Raw genomic sequence first — 20505 nt, 5'->3', positions numbered from 1 at the left:
TAGTTAAAGAGTAATTTCATTGTCTGTTCCTAATTTATATTAACTTTCCTTGTTTCAATCATTTGTTTTGGTAAGTAACTGTTAGAGGCATGTCTTCTCTTCCCTTCCCTCCGAATGCCATGATATAGTGGAGTAAGTAGTTGAAGTTTGAGGTGATCTGTTCCCTAACCCATCCTGTAAATATCAATGCTAACAACAGTGTCTTGTGTTTTTTTTTCTTTTCCTTTTTTTTCTTTTTTTTTTTTTATCAATGTGCTTCCTGTGTGAATAATTATGTGTCTAGAAACAGCCATGGAGTGATTTTGCTGTACTGAATGGGGGAAAGATTAATAGTGACATTTGGAAGGCAAGTATATTGTTAGATTTTAGAACCTTTACTACTATTACCCTTGTTTTTTGCATGGCAGTGGCTGTTTTCCCCTTTTATTTTTCCATGAATGTCATTCATAACCTAGACCAAAGTGAATGGGGGTACTGCTAGGGATGTCTAGCTCACAAACATGCTGCCTTTTCTGTCTTTCCACTTTGAATGGATTCAGTCTAAACTAGTAGGGCAACTGCCATGATGTAAACAAATAAGATGCCTGCACTGAATGAAATGCAGCTTGAGAACTATATATATATATATATATCTGTATATATGCATGCCTCTTTTCAACTTCAGCCAGAAATACTATCGCTTCTTTGCAGGGAGGATTTAATTTCCCTTTGAGATAAGAAATAACATGATGGTGTACTTAATAGTATTATAATAGTATTCAAGCTATACTAATAGCATTGCCTCTATCTCTAGGACCTGCATGCAGCCACTGTGAACCCAGACCCAAGTCTGAAGGAGTTTGAAGGAGCAACGTTACGCTATGCCTCTTTGAAGCTCAGGTACAATGACTTCAGAAGTCTCAGTGGAACGACCAACTCTGTTTTGTGTTGTGCTGTAATTTTCATATGATTTTAAGACTGATTTATTTTTTGTTTTGGTTTTTTTTATGTCACAGAAATGGTCCACAATCTGATGATGATGACTCTTGTAGCATCAACAGTGATCCAGAAGCCAAGGTCTGTATGAAGATCCACAATGGTATAACAATTAAAAATCTACCAGTTGTAAGTATAAACTTGCAAGGTGCAAAATGTCTCCTAAGTTTTGAAATTACCCCTCCTCTTGGCACAATGTGGACTGACCATGCAAGACTAATTCCATCAAAGGAATTTGCAGATCTAAAGCTTCATTCGGATGGGTCAGGAAAGTGTGAGCTATTTTGAAATAATGTAAACCAGGAAATTGGATTTTAGAGCTCAAGATTCCACTGTCCAACTGTAATAACTGTACTCTTGCACAACCAAATGAGTGTCTGTCTGAGAGAGGGCTCTGTTTTTTATTATCTCTAGACAGCTTCTGGGGGCATTCAATGGCAGAATTGGCTCTTTATTTTCAAGTTTGTCCCTTTTTAAAGTATTCTTCATTTTTTATGTGTCTGCTTCAACTTACAGCTACTAGCAAAGAAGCTACCTTTTAGAACAAGAAACTTCATTTTTTGCAAGAGAGAATGCAACCTACTTTGAGAATGCACTTCATAGAGAAAAGTTAGACCATTATGTGACAAAGCACCATAATTAAATCAAAGCTTTTACTGTTGGAATCTAAGAGTTTTGAGGAGAAAGAAGCAGCAGAAAGTTTTGTATGCTTGCATATCTATCTCCAGATTTGTCTTGTTGATAGTTTTGCCATTTGTTTGCATCTATTATTAAGGGGGTATATGAATCTCTATGATTGAAAATACAAGTAATTCAAATTAGTATTTTGGCTGTGCCACACAGCTGCAGCAACTGACAGGATCTGAAGCTACTTATTTGCAGGAACAAATATGTATGTAACAGAGTTAATAATTTTAATAGCATTAATGATATATTTTAAGAGAGAAAACAGACTGATCATGGCAATTAATTTTCTTTGTCATCTTGATTATTTGACTTGTGATATTTAATTCAGATGTAAATAGTTGTACTTTGCTTGGCTTGCTGGTAATTTAAAAGCAGAGCTAAATTCTGAGCACAGTAAATAGAGTTGAAGGAGTGAGGAACTTTAGGTTCCAGTCCTGAGAACAACAGAATTGTTCCTTTCATGATATGCCTTATGGTATGGAAAGCTTTAAAGGGAGGCAGTATTTTGACATCTCTATGACTTTACCAGGTGATTTGCACTGAATATTTTCGAGCCATTCCTGCATGAAGGACCATGGCAGTAGTTTTTTGTGGACAAATAACTTGTGTCATCACCTCTCTTCCCTCTCCCACTTGCTGTTTAAACTTCAGTATTTATGGATCAGGTTCCTATCTGGTGTCTGTGAAATGGGACAGTGCCAAAAGCTTGTCTTCTTTTACCTATCACAAGTGGTTTTGTTTTTCCAGTTCAGGCAAAACTATGCTGATAATGCTTATAAGGGTAATCAAAACTGAGCACTGAAGCAGTCATAGAAGTGATTGAGAGAAAGAAATAGAGGAAAAAATAGACATGTTTTTGCCTTTTTAAAAATCATTTGAGTCAAAGCATCTTGCCTGATTTCTGCCCAATGCAGATGCTGTGCAGGGGCAGCAGTGGCCACAGCAGATACCGTGTGGTCCTGCAGGTGAAGCTCAGCAGTGCTGACACTGATTTGCAGCAGGAGAGGCTGAGGGCAGAGCTGATCAGTGCATCTGCCTCTGTCCCAAGGACAGGGCAAGTATGGCCTTATGTCACAGGAATGTGTCCAGAAACAGCAGGGAAAATCTTCACCTGTGGAAAATCCTCTGATCTTTATTTCTCACATGGATGGGATGGGGTAGGTGGATTCCTTGTTAGTCCATTTTGCCCCAAATATGGAGAGACTGAAAGAAGTCTGATAGGATTTGAAACTGATGACTTGGAAAAATCAGATATTTTTAGCCTTTTAGGCTCACCCCTGCCATATTGTCTGCCTTAACTATCTTTGATTGAAGTATTTGTGGGGCAGCAAGCACAGATAAATACTTTTTCTGCCTTTCATCATAAGAGAAGAAAAGTGTTTTTAACTCATTAAACTCTCTATTGGAAGAATTTGTTAAAATTAACTTTGTTAGAGGTATGTTAGAGATCTTAAACCTATTTAAACCTAATCATGACATTAGTGGCCAGTACATTTGTGGAAAAAACCAGCGTCTCTATGGCACATTTAATGCTGTATTTCAGCAAAGGGAACCGTGCCACCTTGTGGGAAGCTTTAGTAGTTGTCTTCCCCCAGAGAGTCAGCTTCTGCAAAGACTGAAGCACTGAAAAAATGCCTGCTTTGGGAAAAGCATGTCATATAATTAATGTAATTGTTTTTTAAAAAGTGACTTATGCAGCAACACATTTAAGTGTTCATAATTGTCAGTAAAGAATAAATATTTCTCTATGTATCATGTGCTTAAGATGCAGTTCATAGTTTCATGTCCATGATGTCTCAATCAGGTTGAAGACAGAAGGTCATAAAGGTGAAGTGGAAAGAGAAGAATAATTGCATCCAGCTTCTTGATAGCATCAATTTATTTTGGTAGAAATTTCTTGAAGAGGTGGCTTATGGTGTTTGATGAGGATCCTAATTCTGCATGTGAAACATGCACAGCTAGAAATGAGTTTTGAATTGGTGCTTCCCAGGAGACAGATCGTAACCTTCCTGCTTAATTTATAGAGCAATGTGTGCCTTCCTAATTGAGTTTCAAGGAAGGCAAAAGATGCTTTTAACAATCCCAGACTGTAAATTCTTCTGGGTTGTCTTTTTTTTTTCATTGTTATAAAATACGATGTCCCTGTGTAAAAACATAGAAAGGTGCTAAATTTTTTCTTATGTCCATATATAGAAACAGAACCTCCTGGGAAGGCTGTCACTGTCCCTAGGAATGGCACAGATTTTCAAATTCCCTATCCACATTGGTCTGCTCAGTAAAGTTAAGTTTTTTCCAGCCTCACCATTTTAGAGCAGTTTTAGCTATATACCCTTATCTAAGAATGGGAAGAATATATTTAAATCTGTTCAAGTCCTAGGCATATACTCCAAAAGACTGTGTTCTACTTTAGAAACCAATAAATGCTCTGGATCTCAAAGGAAGAGAATAAGACTATTTCTAGGAGGGAGGGCATTAGGAGATGTTGATAACAAGTATTTAAATGCAGTGATTCACCTGTAGGTGAATGAAAACACACTTCGAGACATGGAAAGTGAGTTGGTGATGAATTTCTACGGATTGCCTGTGGCCTTTAGGGTTTAACCAGATGGCCTTTGGCAAGCTGACTTGTGGCTGTTGTGAAAGTGGCCTGTAAATCAAAATAACCTATCTAAGCACTATCAAAATAGTTTTACAAAATACAGTGTGCTCCCCAAAGATTTAATATCCATATCTTGGCTGCTTTTCTTACTATGGAAGCAGGTGTATGTGTTTTGGAGGCATTGTATTTCTGGTCTTTTCCAGAAGGAAATACCCTGCCTCGACACAGCATCATGTGGAAATAATCACCGTATGTGTTTGGCCGTGGACATGAATCTGATTTCTGATCCAAGTGAAGATTTAACCTAAGAGGAGCTTTTGCCATGTCCAGCAATCCCAAGAAAGGATTATTTTCTTACAGTCAAAGCAGCTTCTAAATTCTTGGTGCAAGCAGGAAGTATTCAGCATTTTACAGCAGTCCACCCCAGGCTGCATACAGTCTTCTCATGAGCTCAAAAAATGCTACAAAAAGCATTTTCAATTCATTTCAGTTAATTAAATTTGAGGAGTTTATTCCATCTTAAGTCTCTTTTCAAAAATAAATTAAATCTAAAAGAGAAATAGGGTATCTTCAATAGTTTTTCTTCTAAAGTGGTATTTTTGCTTGGTTTTTGGATTAGGAATTTGTTTCTTTCAAAGCAATCTTTTGTTTTCATTCCCTAGGAAATAACTCTGGAAGAAATCTTTATCTATGTCTTTACCCTTATAAGGGAATCACAGTATATAAATCCATGTATTAATTTCAAGTTTCTTCTTAAGTATTTTTTGTGGGTCTTTTTTCTGCCTTGACTAGTCTTCCTGACAAGCTGATTCAAGTTTAATCTGCTATTCCACCTTTGCAGCTCTTGTGTAGCAATGGTGAGTGGTGGGGGTGGCTGTTTCTAACCTGGTTTGTTGTTCCTGAATTTGGCTGTTTGCCATTAGCAGCATTAAGGCACCCTCACATCTATAGAGCTGCTGCAGGTAAATGATGCAGGTGCTTGAAAATGTTCTGCTTCAGGAGCAGTTTTCAAAATAGCCAACTGAAGCACTAAACTACATATCCTCAATGATGTATTTTTTAAAATAATCTTTTTCATGTTGTCTATTAGACCTTTCAGAGAATGTTTGCTTGTTCTGTGTCTCTGTGAATGATAATTATTACCATTGACATCTGTTATGTCATTAGGTAAAAACTCCCAAAGTTATGATTTGATGTACATAATAATGCAGATTTCTGTCTAGAGGATATTTGCTTCCACCTTGTTCCTAAATGGAGTCTTGTTTAATCAAACATGAAGATGAGTTCAGGGCAAGGAAGATGCAGCATTTTCCCAAAACTCATGGATTTGCTTTATAATGGCATACAGAGTTACAGTATGGTTTTCTGTTATGCTACATGTAAAATATAAATATCTGGGATAACGTAGCCTAATTTCTCAAGCCATTCAAGATTATAATGAGATCCTGCAAAATATTACATGTCTTTCACTCCTAGGAATCCCATCTATCTATGGCATCTAATTAACTGTGAACCTAACACGCACGATCAGGACATGAGTGCCCAAACAGTAGGAGGGATGTAGAGGAGACATTTTACTTGTAGTCTTCCTTAGAAAAACACATCACAAAGCCATTCCTCATGCAAAAGAGAATTGAAACTGCTCGAATATTTACCATTATTTTCCAGGTTCATAGTGCAAAATTTACATCTTGAGTTTGGAGGCATTATCAGGATTTGTTTTGTTAAAATATGCTGTACAAAAGGTTTGCACTGGGCTGTGAGATTTCTGCAGGATTGGGAAAAGAGAAGATAAATCATAGGAACACCTTTGTTTCAAATCAAAACAAAAGATCTTCATGGCCAGTAAAGTTCCAGTATTGTCAGTGGCTGTGTCTGCTACAGGTGCGTTGACCAGGAGTTATTGCCTGGGTAAGAACATAGATGCCAAATGTGTTACAGGAGGATGAATGATACAGATGGAGCTGTGTGGGTCATGCTGTGCCCTTGGAACAATTACTGCCTTTGCCATGAGTGGCCAGGTTGTGTGGGCAGTTTGGGTGCATGCCAGTGACCACTGTCCTTGTGGGGAGGCAGCTTCCCTGGCTGCCAGTCAGGTGAGGTGACACTGGAGGGAGCCTTGCCTCTGGAATTGCAACTGTGGGACACCCAGTGTGCTGCTGTGGCCTCTCAGGCATGGGATACTAGGAGTGCTGGTGACATTTGAGAAAACATGAATATACCTATTTAATTTTTTTTTTTATGATGTTGTTTCTTCCATGGTGGCAGTTGCTATTGCTTCACTAGGTCAAAGTGCCAGTGTCATCTTCAGTACTTTTCTCATGGAGGTGCACAGTCCAGTTTTTCTTGGCTGGAGTCTGTGTACAGCATCTTGCTGTGTACAACCATATAACAAACTGTGGTGGTTCAGTAGAATACAGAAAACTCCAGGCTGCTGATCTAAGCAATTTTTTTTTTTAAGAATCTTCAGTTTCTAATATTTTAATGTTGTTTATTTTAGTAGTTTTAAATCACAGTTTATTCACTGATTTATGATGTGACACAGTAAACATTTCATGGGGCAGCAGTACTTAGTGTGTGATTGTTGAAGGAACCCTCAGGAATGGACGGAAACTGGGAGAAGCAGCAGCTCATCATACTCATGTGCCAAAAGCAAAAAGTTTCTGTGGCCATTCTGCAGACCAATGATTCTGTCAGCAAGCAGCTCCCAGTGTAGCACAGCCTGGGCTGATACTGCTGGCAGACCTCCCTGTCAGCTCATCAGCAGCTTTGCTAGTACAGTGCAGAAGTAATCACAGCTTGCAACCCTTCATGCTCCCCACTTGAGACCAACCATTTCATCTCTAAAACAATCTTTGTAGCCTCTGTCAGCTTCAGCTGTGGAATGGCCTATTGACTGTGAGTTGCCTCTTGAATGTCTGTTCATTGTATTGTTACAAAATGAACTGACAGATATTTCTCTTCAATTATTTATGTTACCTTGCCAGTTTAGGGCAGCTCAGGGAAATAGCTTGCTCCAGTTTTTAAATGTTACAGTGTTTACCATTCCATGGCATAGATTTTTAATAGAAAAATTTATATTTATATATAATTTATAATATAGTAAAAATTATATTTATATACACATATGTTATGTGTATATATGTATATTTAAATATGTGTGTTTATTTATGTTATATATTGCACATACACATTTTGAAACCAGCATGATACAAACTTGGTGAGTTATTTGTCCATTGTGGACTAGCTAAAGGGTACATTTACAGAGGAAGTTCATTTAAAAATCAATTAAAGTGGAACATTGAGTTGAATGACAGAGCAATATTTAGATAGCTCTAGCTAGCATATATTTTTATTTTTAGTTCTACTTCTAAATTTCACTTTAAAAAATGAGAAGTTTCCCTTGTCAAAATTTTCTGCATTTCATCCAAGAGAAAAGGAATAATATTTATCTCTTAAGAGATGTAAAATCATGAGATATACTATATATCATAGTGCCATGTTGCACAGTTATGCATTTTTCCATATGTTTGGAGATGATAACTCCATGGTGCTTCAAGCAGACAGCGTGACCGTAGATGGGTCCTCAAATGTGGGAGGTCCACCAGGGCTGAATATTGCTGGACTCTGGATTCATGCTTATTTGAGTCTCTTTTGAAAAGTGAGAATTGATCAATAGTGCTTTAACTTCATCAACTTTGGATCCTGTTGCAAACATAATTTCTGCAGAAATCAAATTACTTGTAATAATGTTGCTTCTAAGGAGGCATGAAATTTTGACTTTAGTGAAGCTGAAAAGTTTTTTGCCATTGATTCATAAGGTCAAGAGTTCACTTAAAGTGGAAGTTCTTCAGGGGTTTTTGTTTCTTTTAAAATTTGGATGTCATGCATATTCCCTTTGAAATTATGCACCACAGTATTAAATAAAGTACTGCTGGTGGCATTAGAAGCACTTATATTTCTGTCAGCCTGAAAATACAGGCTGGGAAAATACAGCAGTTATGGTTAAAGTTAACAAGTGCAGAGCATTAGTTCTGAAGAAATAAATGCACACGTTCTTTAGGTTCTGCAATCTCCTGCAGGGCTTGTCTCTGCTGACAAGCATATGTGTGTGTTTCTTGGGGTCATGTTTGTGTGTCACAGAACAGTGGAATCTGCTTGAGTTATCCTAACATTTAATATACTCTGCAAGATAGACCCGAATTTGAATATCCTGTATTAGATCCTAGTGAAAAATATGACTGGCTTTTCTTAAATGAGGAAGCACAGGTTTTATTTCACTGTATTAAAATTAAGCCCAAACCATCCTTACCTCAAAGCAAAGTGCATAATCCCATCCCTTTATGATCTGAAGTCAAGGTACCTGTAAAGCATCTAAAGTGAAAACCTGGTTTTGCTGGGAAGACTGGAGAAAATTATAAAATTGTTTTAATTTCTTCTTCAGAAGGGACTGTTAGAGAATAGTAGTGCCCATTCTATTTTTTGCTCAAATGACTGAATTTTTAAAGATCTTGAACCAGCACAATGTTCCTGCAACATTTTCTTGCCTTGGTAGAGCAGATTTGACCTCTGGCTGTAAGCCAGGGGGAACCATTGAGACAGAAGTATTAAGCTCAAAACAAGAGAGGAATTTTTGTCATCCTACACATTGAGGTCTGGGAAAATGAGACTTGGAGAATGAGTAAGGGATTGAGAGCAGAAAATTGGATACTGACCTCCTCTAAAGAAATAATGTATTATAAATATTATTTTATAGTATTTCTAAAGTCCCCATATTTAATTCTAGGGGAGTTTAGTTTATAAACATCTGCCTGAAATGGCATTTATTAGTGGTTTCTAAATTTTGTTGTGACCTGAATACTTCTGTGCTTATTTTTGTATTTCATGTACATTTTCAGTAATTCAAGTAATACCAGATGAACTGTAACAGGAAGCTGGAAATGCTGAAAAGTCTTATTAGTATGTTTTTGATTAAGCATTTTGAATTTTTTGTAACTAAGAACTTTTATGTGACATCTGTGAATATTTATTTGAGAAAGTAGATTCACTGCAGTCTCTTCATGTCAATTAAATGAAAGTGCTTGTTCATTAATTGTGTAAGTTCTTTTTATTCTCTTGTTACTCTTTGATCTTCTCCAGTGTTTTCATCTGAAATCAATGTAATCTTTCTTGCTGTGTAGCAGGCAAATAAACTGGAATACACTTCTTCCTCAGAATAGAAAGATGTTATGTTATGCTTCCAAAGCATAAAATAATATGATAGGTTTTTTTTTCTTTTCAAACTATCAAAGAAAATGCAAGTGAAATTTCAGAGGTTATGTTGGCTGCATAATAAATGGTTAATTATGTGACCTACATGCTGTGTCTCAGGCACAAACCTGCTCAGTGGTCTGTGATAAAAGGCCTTATTAAATATTCTAGTGATTTACGTGTCTGCAGGCAGATATAACCTTTAAAATGAGAAAATATAAAAGGAAACAAAAGGAAACTATTCAAAACCAAGTCCTGTGGGCTTGGAAGTAGAGAAGAAATAAGTAGCACATATTTAAAGCATCAAGACAAACACACTCTTAATGCAGATGTGTTCATAGTGGCTGCCAACAGCTGTGTAATATCAAAAGCAATCTGTCTGTGGTCTGGTAATGTACATTAGTTTGTACATTTTTTATCAAACTGATGTTCTAATTCACTTTCACTTTCTTCTATCCACACCTTTATCATCCATTCAGCTTCCAACATTACTCTGCCATCAGTCTTGTGCACTTGATCTTTTGTCCTTTTTTTAGTAGGGGATTGTATTTACTTTGTCTTTCTCAATTATTTTATTTTTATTTTTTTTAATGCTGCATGCTTAGTACTGCATGAGGCAACAGCTAGAGTGTGAATTTGCTTATGGTTAGAACTCTGTCACAGTTCTCTCTGTCCCTGCCAAAGCTCCTTCCAGAGTTCCTCTTGGAAAAGCTGCTGCAGAGCAGGACCCTGCCCTGTGGTGAAGGGTTTGCAATGCCAAAGAGTAAAAGTGTGATCTATGGTTTGTTCATTTCTTCAATCCTAAAGTTCCACAGCTTTAGGCAATGTTTTGGATCAGAGCTGCACTGCAAGAGAGGTTTACAGCTCTATACAGAGTTCCGATGACAGCATTTATGAGTTTGGTTCTTAGGTTACAAATCATTAACCCTGAAACATTAATTGGATTGGCAACTATTCAAACATAGTTTCCCCAGAACTGTAAAACCAAGCAGCAATACCCGTGTTTTCATTTTTGTTCACCTGTCTTTTCTTGGGCTAATGTGTGATAAGGTGGATTTTTTTTTTCCTGTGTGTAACTTCTTTGCACAATGTCCTGTGTAGCCAGGCAGGAAGTGTGAAGTCTCCAGTCAAGATAAAACCACAAGATTATTAACTTCCCATGGTTTAAATGACATTTTTTTCATTCAGTTCTCTCAGCCATGCAGTGTTTGTGGTAGTATCTTTGATCTTCCCAATCCCAAACAGCAATGTTTGCACAGTATACAATTCCTAAATATCTTTCATCTTGTTGTATTTATCAACTTCTTTTGTTTTTCTTCAAATCTGTTTTTCTTTGCCAGCTCTTGAAAAGATTCTGGGGGCAAGCAGACAGCCCGACCAGGCACAGAAGACTTTCTGTAAGAGAGAAAATAAATTAGATAGACTACTGTAGGACAAAAGTTGACATTGGGATTACTTTGAAATTATGACAGGCCAATAATTATTAATTGCCACTAATTATCTCTAAGCCTTGAGTAGAGATGCATAACAAACTGGCATTGCCAGGAATGAGCTCATAGACCCTTAATGAAGAAAAGCTACACTCTGTGTTTTAGCTTGGCTTGGTTTGCCTCTAGGTGTTAGTTCCAAAAGACAATAGAGTGCATTATCAAAACTCTTTGGGCTCAGAGGGAGTACTGTGTCTCTTGGCTTCTCAGTATTATCAAAGCTCTTTGGGCTCAGAGGGAGTACTGTGTCTCTTGGCTTCTCAGTGTCACTGGGGGAGGCAGCGAGCCATGATGCTGTGTTAATGTGTTAGAGTTCTAAGCAATTCTGCTGTCATGCCTCACTCAGCTAGCCATGGTCTAAAAATTAGGTCATATCTGACTGGAGACACTAGGTGGTTTATTTCTGCTGGGTTTTGTGCTCTTTTGTTTTAAAGAGAACCTGTAAGTCAAATAATGAAAGAGGAAAAAAGCAACCTGAAGTGAAACACGAAATGAATCTCTTACAATCCAGCTGCTGGCAATATGCAGAGAAGACAGACATGCAGGCATGCTCAGACTTCCACCTCTCTCCCATTCCACAGTTGTGTATTTAAATATTTCTGCTCCACTGATGCTGAGTGGATCCTGGTATGTGTCACATGTTCCTGGGTCCTCCTATTCTACATGAGGGTCAGCCATGAGTGCTGATCTACATCAGCACATGTATTCACTTAACCACAAAATACAAAGTTTTTGGTCTTTAGGCGTATTTTGAGCAAAAGAAAGTTACTTTTATATATATTCAGGTACATCAGTGCCGTGTGAGTAGAATGTTGAGTCTTTTTAGGGTTTATTGAGAGGTTTTTGTTTGCAGTGACTTTTGGGAAATCAGTTTGTTTTCTGAAGCTGTTCTGAAGCATTTTGTTTGGGTTATGGCAAGGGCTTCGTGTGAAATACACAAAAACTTGTCAGGTGCCAGAAGCCAAGGGCTTTCTCATGCCTATCTCACTTGGAAGCACCAAGAGGGAATAGAAGCAGGGAAGGAAGCCAGGTCCTTCACATGGAAGGAAATATATGGGGTAGACAAGAGTGTTGTGTTCTGCTCCCTGTACAGTTTTGACAGTGGGCTGCATAAATACAGTGGATGCTGCCACCAGAGAATTTCAAACACAGAATTAAAAAAAGGCCAGGGAAAAATAGCAGAACAGTTCACAAATAAGAGATTTACCTGCTGTCAAGTTGAATTGGGAGTCTTTCATCATTTTTGGCCTTCTTAAGATACACTCTATTCAGTGCAAGGACTATATAGGTTGGGTGGACCTCTGGGCAATCTGGTCTGGTGAAAGGTGTCCCTGCCCACAACAGGGGATTGGACCTAGACCATCTTTAAGGTCCCTTCCAACCCAAAGCATTCTGTGATTCCATGTTTATACTTGTGTTCAGAAAGCAACTAACAAATTGCAGATGTGAAGAGTAACAAGGAAATAGTGTTATTGTATATATTTAGTTCTTCACCTCTGTTATGATTTACAAAATATTTCTCTCTAGTAGTGTTTTGCTATTTAATTTAATATTAAAATACTTGTAAAAAAGAACTTTCTTCTGGTACAGTAGAATCAGTATTTTTAAAGCTTGCAAAGATAAATATTTAATACCCCAGTGAGTATAGCAGCACTTTTAGCAAGATCCATGAGCATCTAATGTGCCTGAAACAAGTCTGCAATCTTAAGATTAGACCACCTGAATAATTGCTAAAAAATTGGGTTGTTTTGTCTCTTGTGTAGCCCTGAAGTGAAGAACACCCCCTGGCCCCTCCTTTGTCTCCTCTTTCTCCTTCTTCTTCATGGCCCTCCAGAATTGAAAGTCACCACTTTTGTGGGTTTTCAGCAGAGCTGGGTCAGGAAGCAGCAGTGTAGGAGAAGCTGGAGGCATGAAAGGCTTGGAAAGGTTTTTTACCTACACTTGCTAAATTGCAGAGTGTATTTACTGTCTGCTACCTGAGATGAGATACTGAGATGCAGCGTTAGTGGCTCGTTGGAGTGGGTACCAGGGGTTCAGGAAGCAAGCTCTCATGCTTGGTGGAGTGAGCCTGGAGTGAATTGTGCAAACTGAAAGAAGGCTGAAGGAGAAGTTTTAAAGGGAGATATAAACTCATTAATCTTTTTATCCACTGGTGAATTTTATTCCTTCCTTAGGTTGCCAAAGTTGACACATTATGCATATTTAAAATACCTTGGTGTTCTGGGGTAGGGTTTTTTTGAGGGAAGCTGTTCCCAAATGACCAGTGATGGTGTGTGAGCTTGATCAACTCACTGACTTCACAGCAGGTTTTGGAAGGTGGCAAATGAAGACTTGGCTTTTGAGCTCTGGAGCTGATTTATTTACTGCATTTCAAGAAGCATTGGTAGCTGCAGCACAGGCCTGCTGTTGCAGCTCCCGGGCTGTGTGGCAGTGTGGCAGTGTGCTGCTGGAGGCAGCAGGGCTCCCAGCAGTCACCAGCACCCACTGCCTTCCTTCCTGCAGCTCCCAGGATCATTGGCTGCTTTCCCAAGGACCCGCAGGGTGCTGCTGACAGCAAAGGGAGCTGTGTGGCACAAGGCAGCAACACCAGCCATGAGTGTTGGTCTGCTATTGCTGACCCTCCAGGGACCACCTGGAGCATTTGCTGTGTCTGCTCAGGAGGTGCAACAATCAGCCTGCTGAGCCCATTGCTGTAGCTCAGAGTGAAACACCTATAACCTCCTCTGGAAGAAGCCTTGGTTTCATAGACAAACTGCTATTGACTTAGTGTCAGATCTGTATTTCTCCCACCGTAATGCCTGAGAGCAAATGAGCAGTTTTTGGTGTTTTTTTAGAATAAACACTTTTTATTCTTTACCTTAGTAGGTATAGGGTAGAGATGGTGCCATTCAATTTCTTCCATTTTGTTTTGTTTTCAAAAAGTACCATATGTGCAAAATAGTGTTGCCTTGGCTTGTTCTTCCAACAGAGTGCTCTGGTTGCCTAAACATCTTTCTGCTAACAAATGTATAATTAGAGTGTTTCATTTTAAAGGTAATTTTGAATTTCTTCTAGAAAAAGTCTGCTTTCCTCTTATCATAGCTTATCTTCTTCTTAGCTTTGAATTTGAATTATTGTTTGCTACTTTAGGTAAACTTACTATAGAAGTGATTGCTGTAATCCACAAAAAAGTAATTTTTCTGGTAAAAAGCCAAACAGTCGATATCTCACAGGAGATATAATCCAATAATGTTTTCTTTCTTTTAAATTAGAACTCTAGATTCTAGCTAAAATTTCAATTATACTCTATCTATAGTTGTGGTTTTTCCTTTATTATTTCTGTATTTGTGTGTATCCTAATATTTACTGGTCCCTTGTTTCCTGCTTTATGTTAACAAAATTATTTTATTGGAAGGCATCACTGTTACTTCCACAGACACCTTTCATAGCAAGTAATACATTCTTCTTTGTTCCTTTGAATGTTTTCACCTTGCCATTCACAAATTACATTTTTATTTACTTATCTTTGAGTGTAAGCCCCTCTACAAGGCCTTAATTTTTTTCCAGTTCTAGATGGAGACCTTTAACATTAAGTGCGTAGTTGCTGTTGTATGACAGATGTTTTTTATTTATTTTTAGTGCTTTGCTGTGCGATCTCTGGGCTGGGTAGAAATGGCAGAAGAAGATTTGGCTCCTGGAAAGAGCAGTGTTGCTGTGAATAATTGCATCAGACAACTCTCTTACTGTAAAAATGACATCAGAGACACTGTTGGCATTTGGGGAGAGGTAAGAACAGAATGAACTTCCCCCTCTTGGAACATCCCTCATAAAACATCTCAAAGGAACAATTCCGTAGACAACCACTTCCATGTTCTGTGTTTGGGATTTCACTACCTCAGCCTGACACTGCCAAATATATAAAAGAGTTCAGGGAAAATGTTGACTTTTTTGTTCCAAACTGCTCAGGACAGCAGAGGCCACAAAGAGCTCCCTTTCACGTTACATCTGTGCTAGCACACACCTGTGCCATGGCAGTGTTGGGGACACACAGGCCAAACTCTTGAAATTCAGTGTAAGTCTTCTTCTTGACCAGAGGTTTGAAGGTAATGCTTTGTAACAACATTTTCAAAGGTTTCACAATGCCAAAGGTCTTTAAGGAAACCCACACTGGCAGGGTTGTGGTTCTGAAATGTATGAGGAGATTGGAGCTGATGGACGGATGGTTTATCTTATGATGATTATTTTATCAGTGTTTCAGAATGAAATTAATTCTATGTCATCAGTCTGTGTGTTGGCTCCTCTCCCATAACTCTTGAATCTCTGCACCAGTGTCATCCTGTTTTGAAGGATGCCAGATTCCCACATACTGAGGGAAAAAGAGAGAGCCCAGTTTTCCTCTTTCCTGGTTTGCTGAAGGGTCAGTGTGCCTTCATTGACTGAGCCATGGTTGCTCTGTGCTTCTTTCTGAGCTGGCAGCAAAGAGAGGATAACGCTGTGGGAGCTTGGGGAAAACTGAGGGGAGCTTCAGGTTTTTGTGATGTAGAAAATACTGTCAGGTATTCATCTGTCCCCAGGTGTGCTGGGGACAGATGAAGATGTGGAAGATGTTGAGGGGTCAGTACGTGAAACAAGAAGGGAAAAGGTGGGACATACAGAGGACAGAGGAGACAAAGCCACAGGAAGGCATCTTTGTTATTTGATTGTCCATAGAACAATGTAAACTTCTGCCAAATCTAACTTTCTACCTCTCTCCTGACATATTTTAAGAAGAGTTACACTAATGTGGATTGGCCACACAAGAGCTGAATACAAAAATGACAAAAGAGTGAATGTTGTAACTTCCCCTTGTGTGATCTAAGAGAAAGGGCACTGTCAAACAAAAAAAGAAATCAAAAGAAAGACTTGTCTCCATTTCAGTAAAAATTTCAGGAAAACGTAACATTCAGTCTCCCAGGTTATTCGTGCAGTCTATGGCTCAACATCCTAACTATGACCACAGCAATGCTGACATGCTATGGGGGAGCAACTCGGAGAAAGTGCCCTTAAAAATGAAAATTTTGTTTTAAAAAATACATTTATAGTGTTCTATCAATTAAAATTATTTCAGAAGGGGTTTTTATATGTACAAAGTATATATTGTACATATAAATGAATGAACCAATATTGTTTTCCTTTCTTTCTTACACCTGGGAACAGTTTTCTTTAGATAATATAGCTAGACAAGCAATTACTGATGTGTCAATCATGGGCTTTGAACCTACTGCTGACCCCAGGAGAGAAAAAACCAGTATCTTTACATGTATGTAATCTCAACCATATTTCATATAGCAGCACTTTGATCACTTAAAATTTATTGTTTACTTTGAACTCTCATGATTTAAGAGTTAATGTTCACATTTTTTCTATTTCTTTCTGTCAGTCCCCTTATTCTTTGTTGGAAACCCTTGCAGGTTTTTGAGATAAGCTGGTAAAAAGTTTTGGTCCTCTTGAATGGATGTTTAAATTAGGAGTGCTATTCATTAAAAAATAAATCAGCTTGACAAAACAATAGAGACACTGTTCTTGAATAGGTAGCTCCTGAAGTAAATTGTCTTCCTGATTTTAAAATAGCTCATTACATTCAACCACATTTTCCTGTCTGCAATGTAAGGCTTCAAAAGTGATTAGAGAGAAGTCTTAGAGAAGAACCTGAAAAAATTATACTCCATCACTGATGTATCAGATGGAGCAATTACAGCAGGAATCTATTATGAAGCTAAATGACTACATGTAGGAATTTTAAGAATACCTAAAGATTTACTTTAGCTGGAATGTAATGAAAGTGAAATTTGGGTTAGGACTAGTCCCAAGTTTCTATGATTTAAAAAACTGCAAAACAAACCACAAAACCTCCCACACCCTGGGTAGAATCCTGACCCTGCAGAAGCTTTGTTAGTGACTTTAATGTGGGATTTTGTGCCCTCTGCATGAAAAGAAATTACCTATAAATTTTGAACTTCTACTGTTCTATAAAATCTAAGCAGAACAACATTATTCATCTGTTTGTGTTGCTTTTTTGCCATTAATTACATTTCTGTGCATTACAATATAACTTACATGAAAAAGATACCTTCTTGCCATTGACCTATATACTGCAGCCTGTAACACTTCCAGAAAAACTGCTGGGATTGAGACTCTCTTTCCTTTATTCACTTTCCCTCCATGGCTCTTCCTCATCTTAAACCATCAGATCTCTGCAGCTCTTCAGCAGTCTGAGACATTAAAGCCTACATTCAAGCTCCTAGCCTTCTAAATAATTTCTTTTTGACCTATGCAGTGCTTTCATCTCTAAAATAGCTTTTGTATAATAAGGCAACAAAATTTAGCAAAATATACTGCTTCTGGCTGCAGACAAGTGATCCCCTGAGCATTGCAAGGATCATTTCCTCTGACTTATTTTGCTTATCTGCCCATTCTCCAATTTTTTTTCCAGCTAATTTGGATTCTGTTTTGTTACTCTAATCCCAGTGTATTCTGCATGAATAACATATTTTTCCTTGTTGTAATAATTTTGTTCTGGAACAAATATATAACTATAAAATGGGTCCAAAAAGCAATATTTGTGACACTAGGTAGCATTCTTCACACAATTTATTTACTGCTTCTGTTCTCCAAGCAAATTTCTCCCTTCTTTTCTTTGTGATATCTCTTTTTCTGTCTGCTACTAACTACTATCTCAGTGCTGCTGGTTTACCCCATTTTTTTGCATGGCTATCACAGCTACATCTGTTTCTGCTTCTCTAGAAACAGCCTATATATCCAGCCTTGCATCTCAGCCACAAATGTACTTTTTCTCTCAGGCAGAAAATGTTTGTGTTGACTTTGCTCATACCAGGTGTCACCTAGTCTCCCACATCCCTCTTGGTACTTGCAGTGCCAGCTCTGTGTCACAGCTTCCCTTGGAATCCCTGTTAGGAGGTCTGGGGCTGGGAGAGGAGATGAGCAGTACCTGCTCCTTGCTGCCTTGCCTACAAACAGTGACAGAAAACCCTCACAGAGGGACATGAATGTATTTTTTACACAGACACAAAATTAGATATCAGAAAAACTTGAGCCTCTGTAACCAAGTGGGAAGAGGGTTTCTGTGTCACTGAGGTGAAGAAAAAGGTCTGTTTTGAAACATTAATCAGTAGGGATTCAGATTCCTTCCATTTTTTCTGTTCATGTATACATTCTGGCACAAAGGGGAGGAAACAAATTACTCTGTATTACTTGATAGCTTCCACCTTCTGATCAGCAGCAGCTTGTCTTACTGCTTAGCAACAGTCCTGGATCATTTCTGTGGAATCTCATGGTCTGAAGAATATGTGTACAGCCTCCAAGAAGAGGGCTATTACATGTGGTAGAGGAGGCAGCAGATCTATTACAAATGCTGTCAAGAGGAGGAAGATAAGCATCTGTGAATTAGCATCAAAAGGAAAATTTTCTCTAAATTTGTTTCCTGTAAGAGAAAAAAGCAATATCCTTGCTCTTACATGCCAGAAGAACTGTTGAGAAGTCCTGGCTCCAAGATTTTGCAGTCACTAGCAGAATTCACATTCACATTTTAATGCTAGGTTTTCCCCTTTAATCTTTCTTCAAAGAGTAAATCCTTTGGCATGTACAAATTGCTGTCTGTTCTCATAATCCATTGGTTAAAGTTCATAGAAACAAAACACTTTGAAGGAAGGAACTCTGCCTCAAAAATACAGGTTTTGATACAAGCTTTTACTATGAGGACAGACCATGATTTCTCATATATTTTGAAGAATTTACTGAAAAACAGACAAACACATAGATTGTTGAATAACTCAGTAGTTTGTGTCTGAATGAGTTGTATTTAAAAAACATCAAAGCTTTTTGTGATTGGGATTGTTTAAAAATATAGTAGCAAGATAACATCTTAGATCTTTTTCACACCAGAAGCATATGAAGTTTTTTCTCATTTGCTTTTGGAACAACCCAAAACTTTGAGTAAAGATGAAGCTAGTCTGAACAGCACAGATGTAACACCTTGAGCCCAGCCAGTTTGAGAGGGTGATGTAGTGTGTAATTGTACTTTTTCTGAAACTGCAGGGCAAAGACATGTACCTTATACTGGAGAATGACATGCTGAACCTGATTGATCCCATGGACCGCACAGTTCTGCACGCACAGCCCATCGTGAGCATCCGAGTCTGGGGCGTGGGCCGGGACAATGGTCGGTGAGTGTTCACTCCTCTTCCTTGGTGCTATTTCAGTCTGCTAATACGTAGTGCACATTATTCTGTCCCAGGGCCTATGAGAAGGTGGGTAAATTCTTCTTTTTGTTGCTGGTGTTACTTTTTAAACTCTGCTTTTCCTAGTGTATTGCTTATATGCTGTTTTGTTAAACCTGCATTAACAAGCCTTTCGCTCAGGTGCATTAAACTGCACATGTAACATTGATTTGTTTCAGATATATGTAGTGTTTTTGGTATAAAAGCATGTTTTCAAATATGTCTCGTAGTATGTTTCTTCTGCCTATGTGAAAGCATGTCTTCCTGCTGGTCCTAGTAAATGTACTACCAATGCTCTGTTTGTCTATGTTTATACTTTATTGAGGTATTTAATGTGATGAAGAAAAAAAATGGATTGAAGGAAAAGTAATGGGCTTAAGTCATTATCATTACTTCTAGTTCTTGATGTAAGAAAATCCCCAAGAGTGTTGCAAAAAACTGAGGTTTGTCCCTGAAATGTGTTTCCTGTGAGCTGAAGTTGTTCCTTGTGGTAGGTAGCACCAGGAGTGTGTGCTAAAGGCCTTTCTGCCCTGGAAGCAGTCTTTCCTTAGGTTCCCTTCCTGACTGATCTCTTGGTAGCATTCTTGTTTGTAATGTAACATTGCTGTGGAAATAGGGTTGCGGAAGTGTTACTTACTTAGAGCAGGACAGTGAGCAGTCTCCCAGTCTGATTGGGCATTTTGATGTAGTGAAAACATTGCCATTCACATTGAGAGTCCAGGATCTTAGCACAGTACCCATCCTGGCACAAGAATAGTAAGAATTAAGTAACACTAGCAAGCTTCTGCTTTTTGTGTCCATGTTTCATAATGGTCAGGAAAGTCCTGTGTGACCAATACTGGCTGTGATGAAATAACCACATCACTGGACAAGGGAAGGGTTGCTGATGTCATTTATGTGAAAGGCCTTTGACATAGTCTCCCACTACATTCTTGTTTCTAAATTGGAGAGAGATGGATTTGATGGGTGACTGTTGGATGGATATGAAAGGGGTTGGATAGTTGCATCCAGAATTTACTGGTCAATGGCTCAGAGTCCCAGAGGACATCAGTGATAAGTGGTGCCCTTCAAGGATCTGCACTGGGGCCAGTGTTGCTTAGTATCTTCATTAAAGACATAGATGAAGGGATCAAATACACCCTCAGCAAATTTGCTGATGACACCAAGCTGAGTGGTGCAGTTGACACTTTGAAAGGACAAGATGCCATCCAAAGAGACCTGGACAGGCTCGAGAAGTGGGGACATGGAAATC

The 20505-nt window shown here is 38.4% G+C and overlaps 1 protein-coding gene across 18 annotated transcripts in view; it reads left to right on the top strand.

Annotated features, from left to right (window-relative positions):
• The window catches only part of APBB2 (amyloid beta precursor protein binding family B member 2), a 168000-nt gene that overhangs the window by 109403 nt on the left and 38092 nt on the right, over nt 1-20505 (top strand). For 12 of the 18 annotated variants that reach the window (XM_077782812.2, XM_077782817.2, XM_077782818.2 and 9 more), the window contains 5 exons: nt 284-346; nt 794-879; nt 996-1056; nt 14617-14763; nt 19072-19199. In XM_077782812.2, coding sequence (XP_077638938.2) covers nt 284-346; nt 794-879; nt 996-1056; nt 14617-14763; nt 19072-19199 — 485 coding nt within the window. The remainder of the gene's footprint in view (nt 1-283; nt 347-793; nt 880-995; nt 1057-14616; nt 14764-19071; nt 19200-20505) is intronic. The other 6 variants (XM_085577819.1, XM_077782819.2, XM_085577823.1 and 3 more) reach the window with 1 other exon arrangement.

Source organism: Lonchura striata, chromosome 4 (assembly GCF_050655825.1).
Source record: "Lonchura striata isolate lonStrDom1 chromosome 4, ASM5065582v1, whole genome shotgun sequence".
Classification (NCBI taxonomy): Eukaryota; Metazoa; Chordata; class Aves; order Passeriformes; family Estrildidae; genus Lonchura; species Lonchura striata.
Note: the sequence above shows the minus strand (reverse complement) of the source record. Positions and strands in the feature narration are given on the sequence as shown.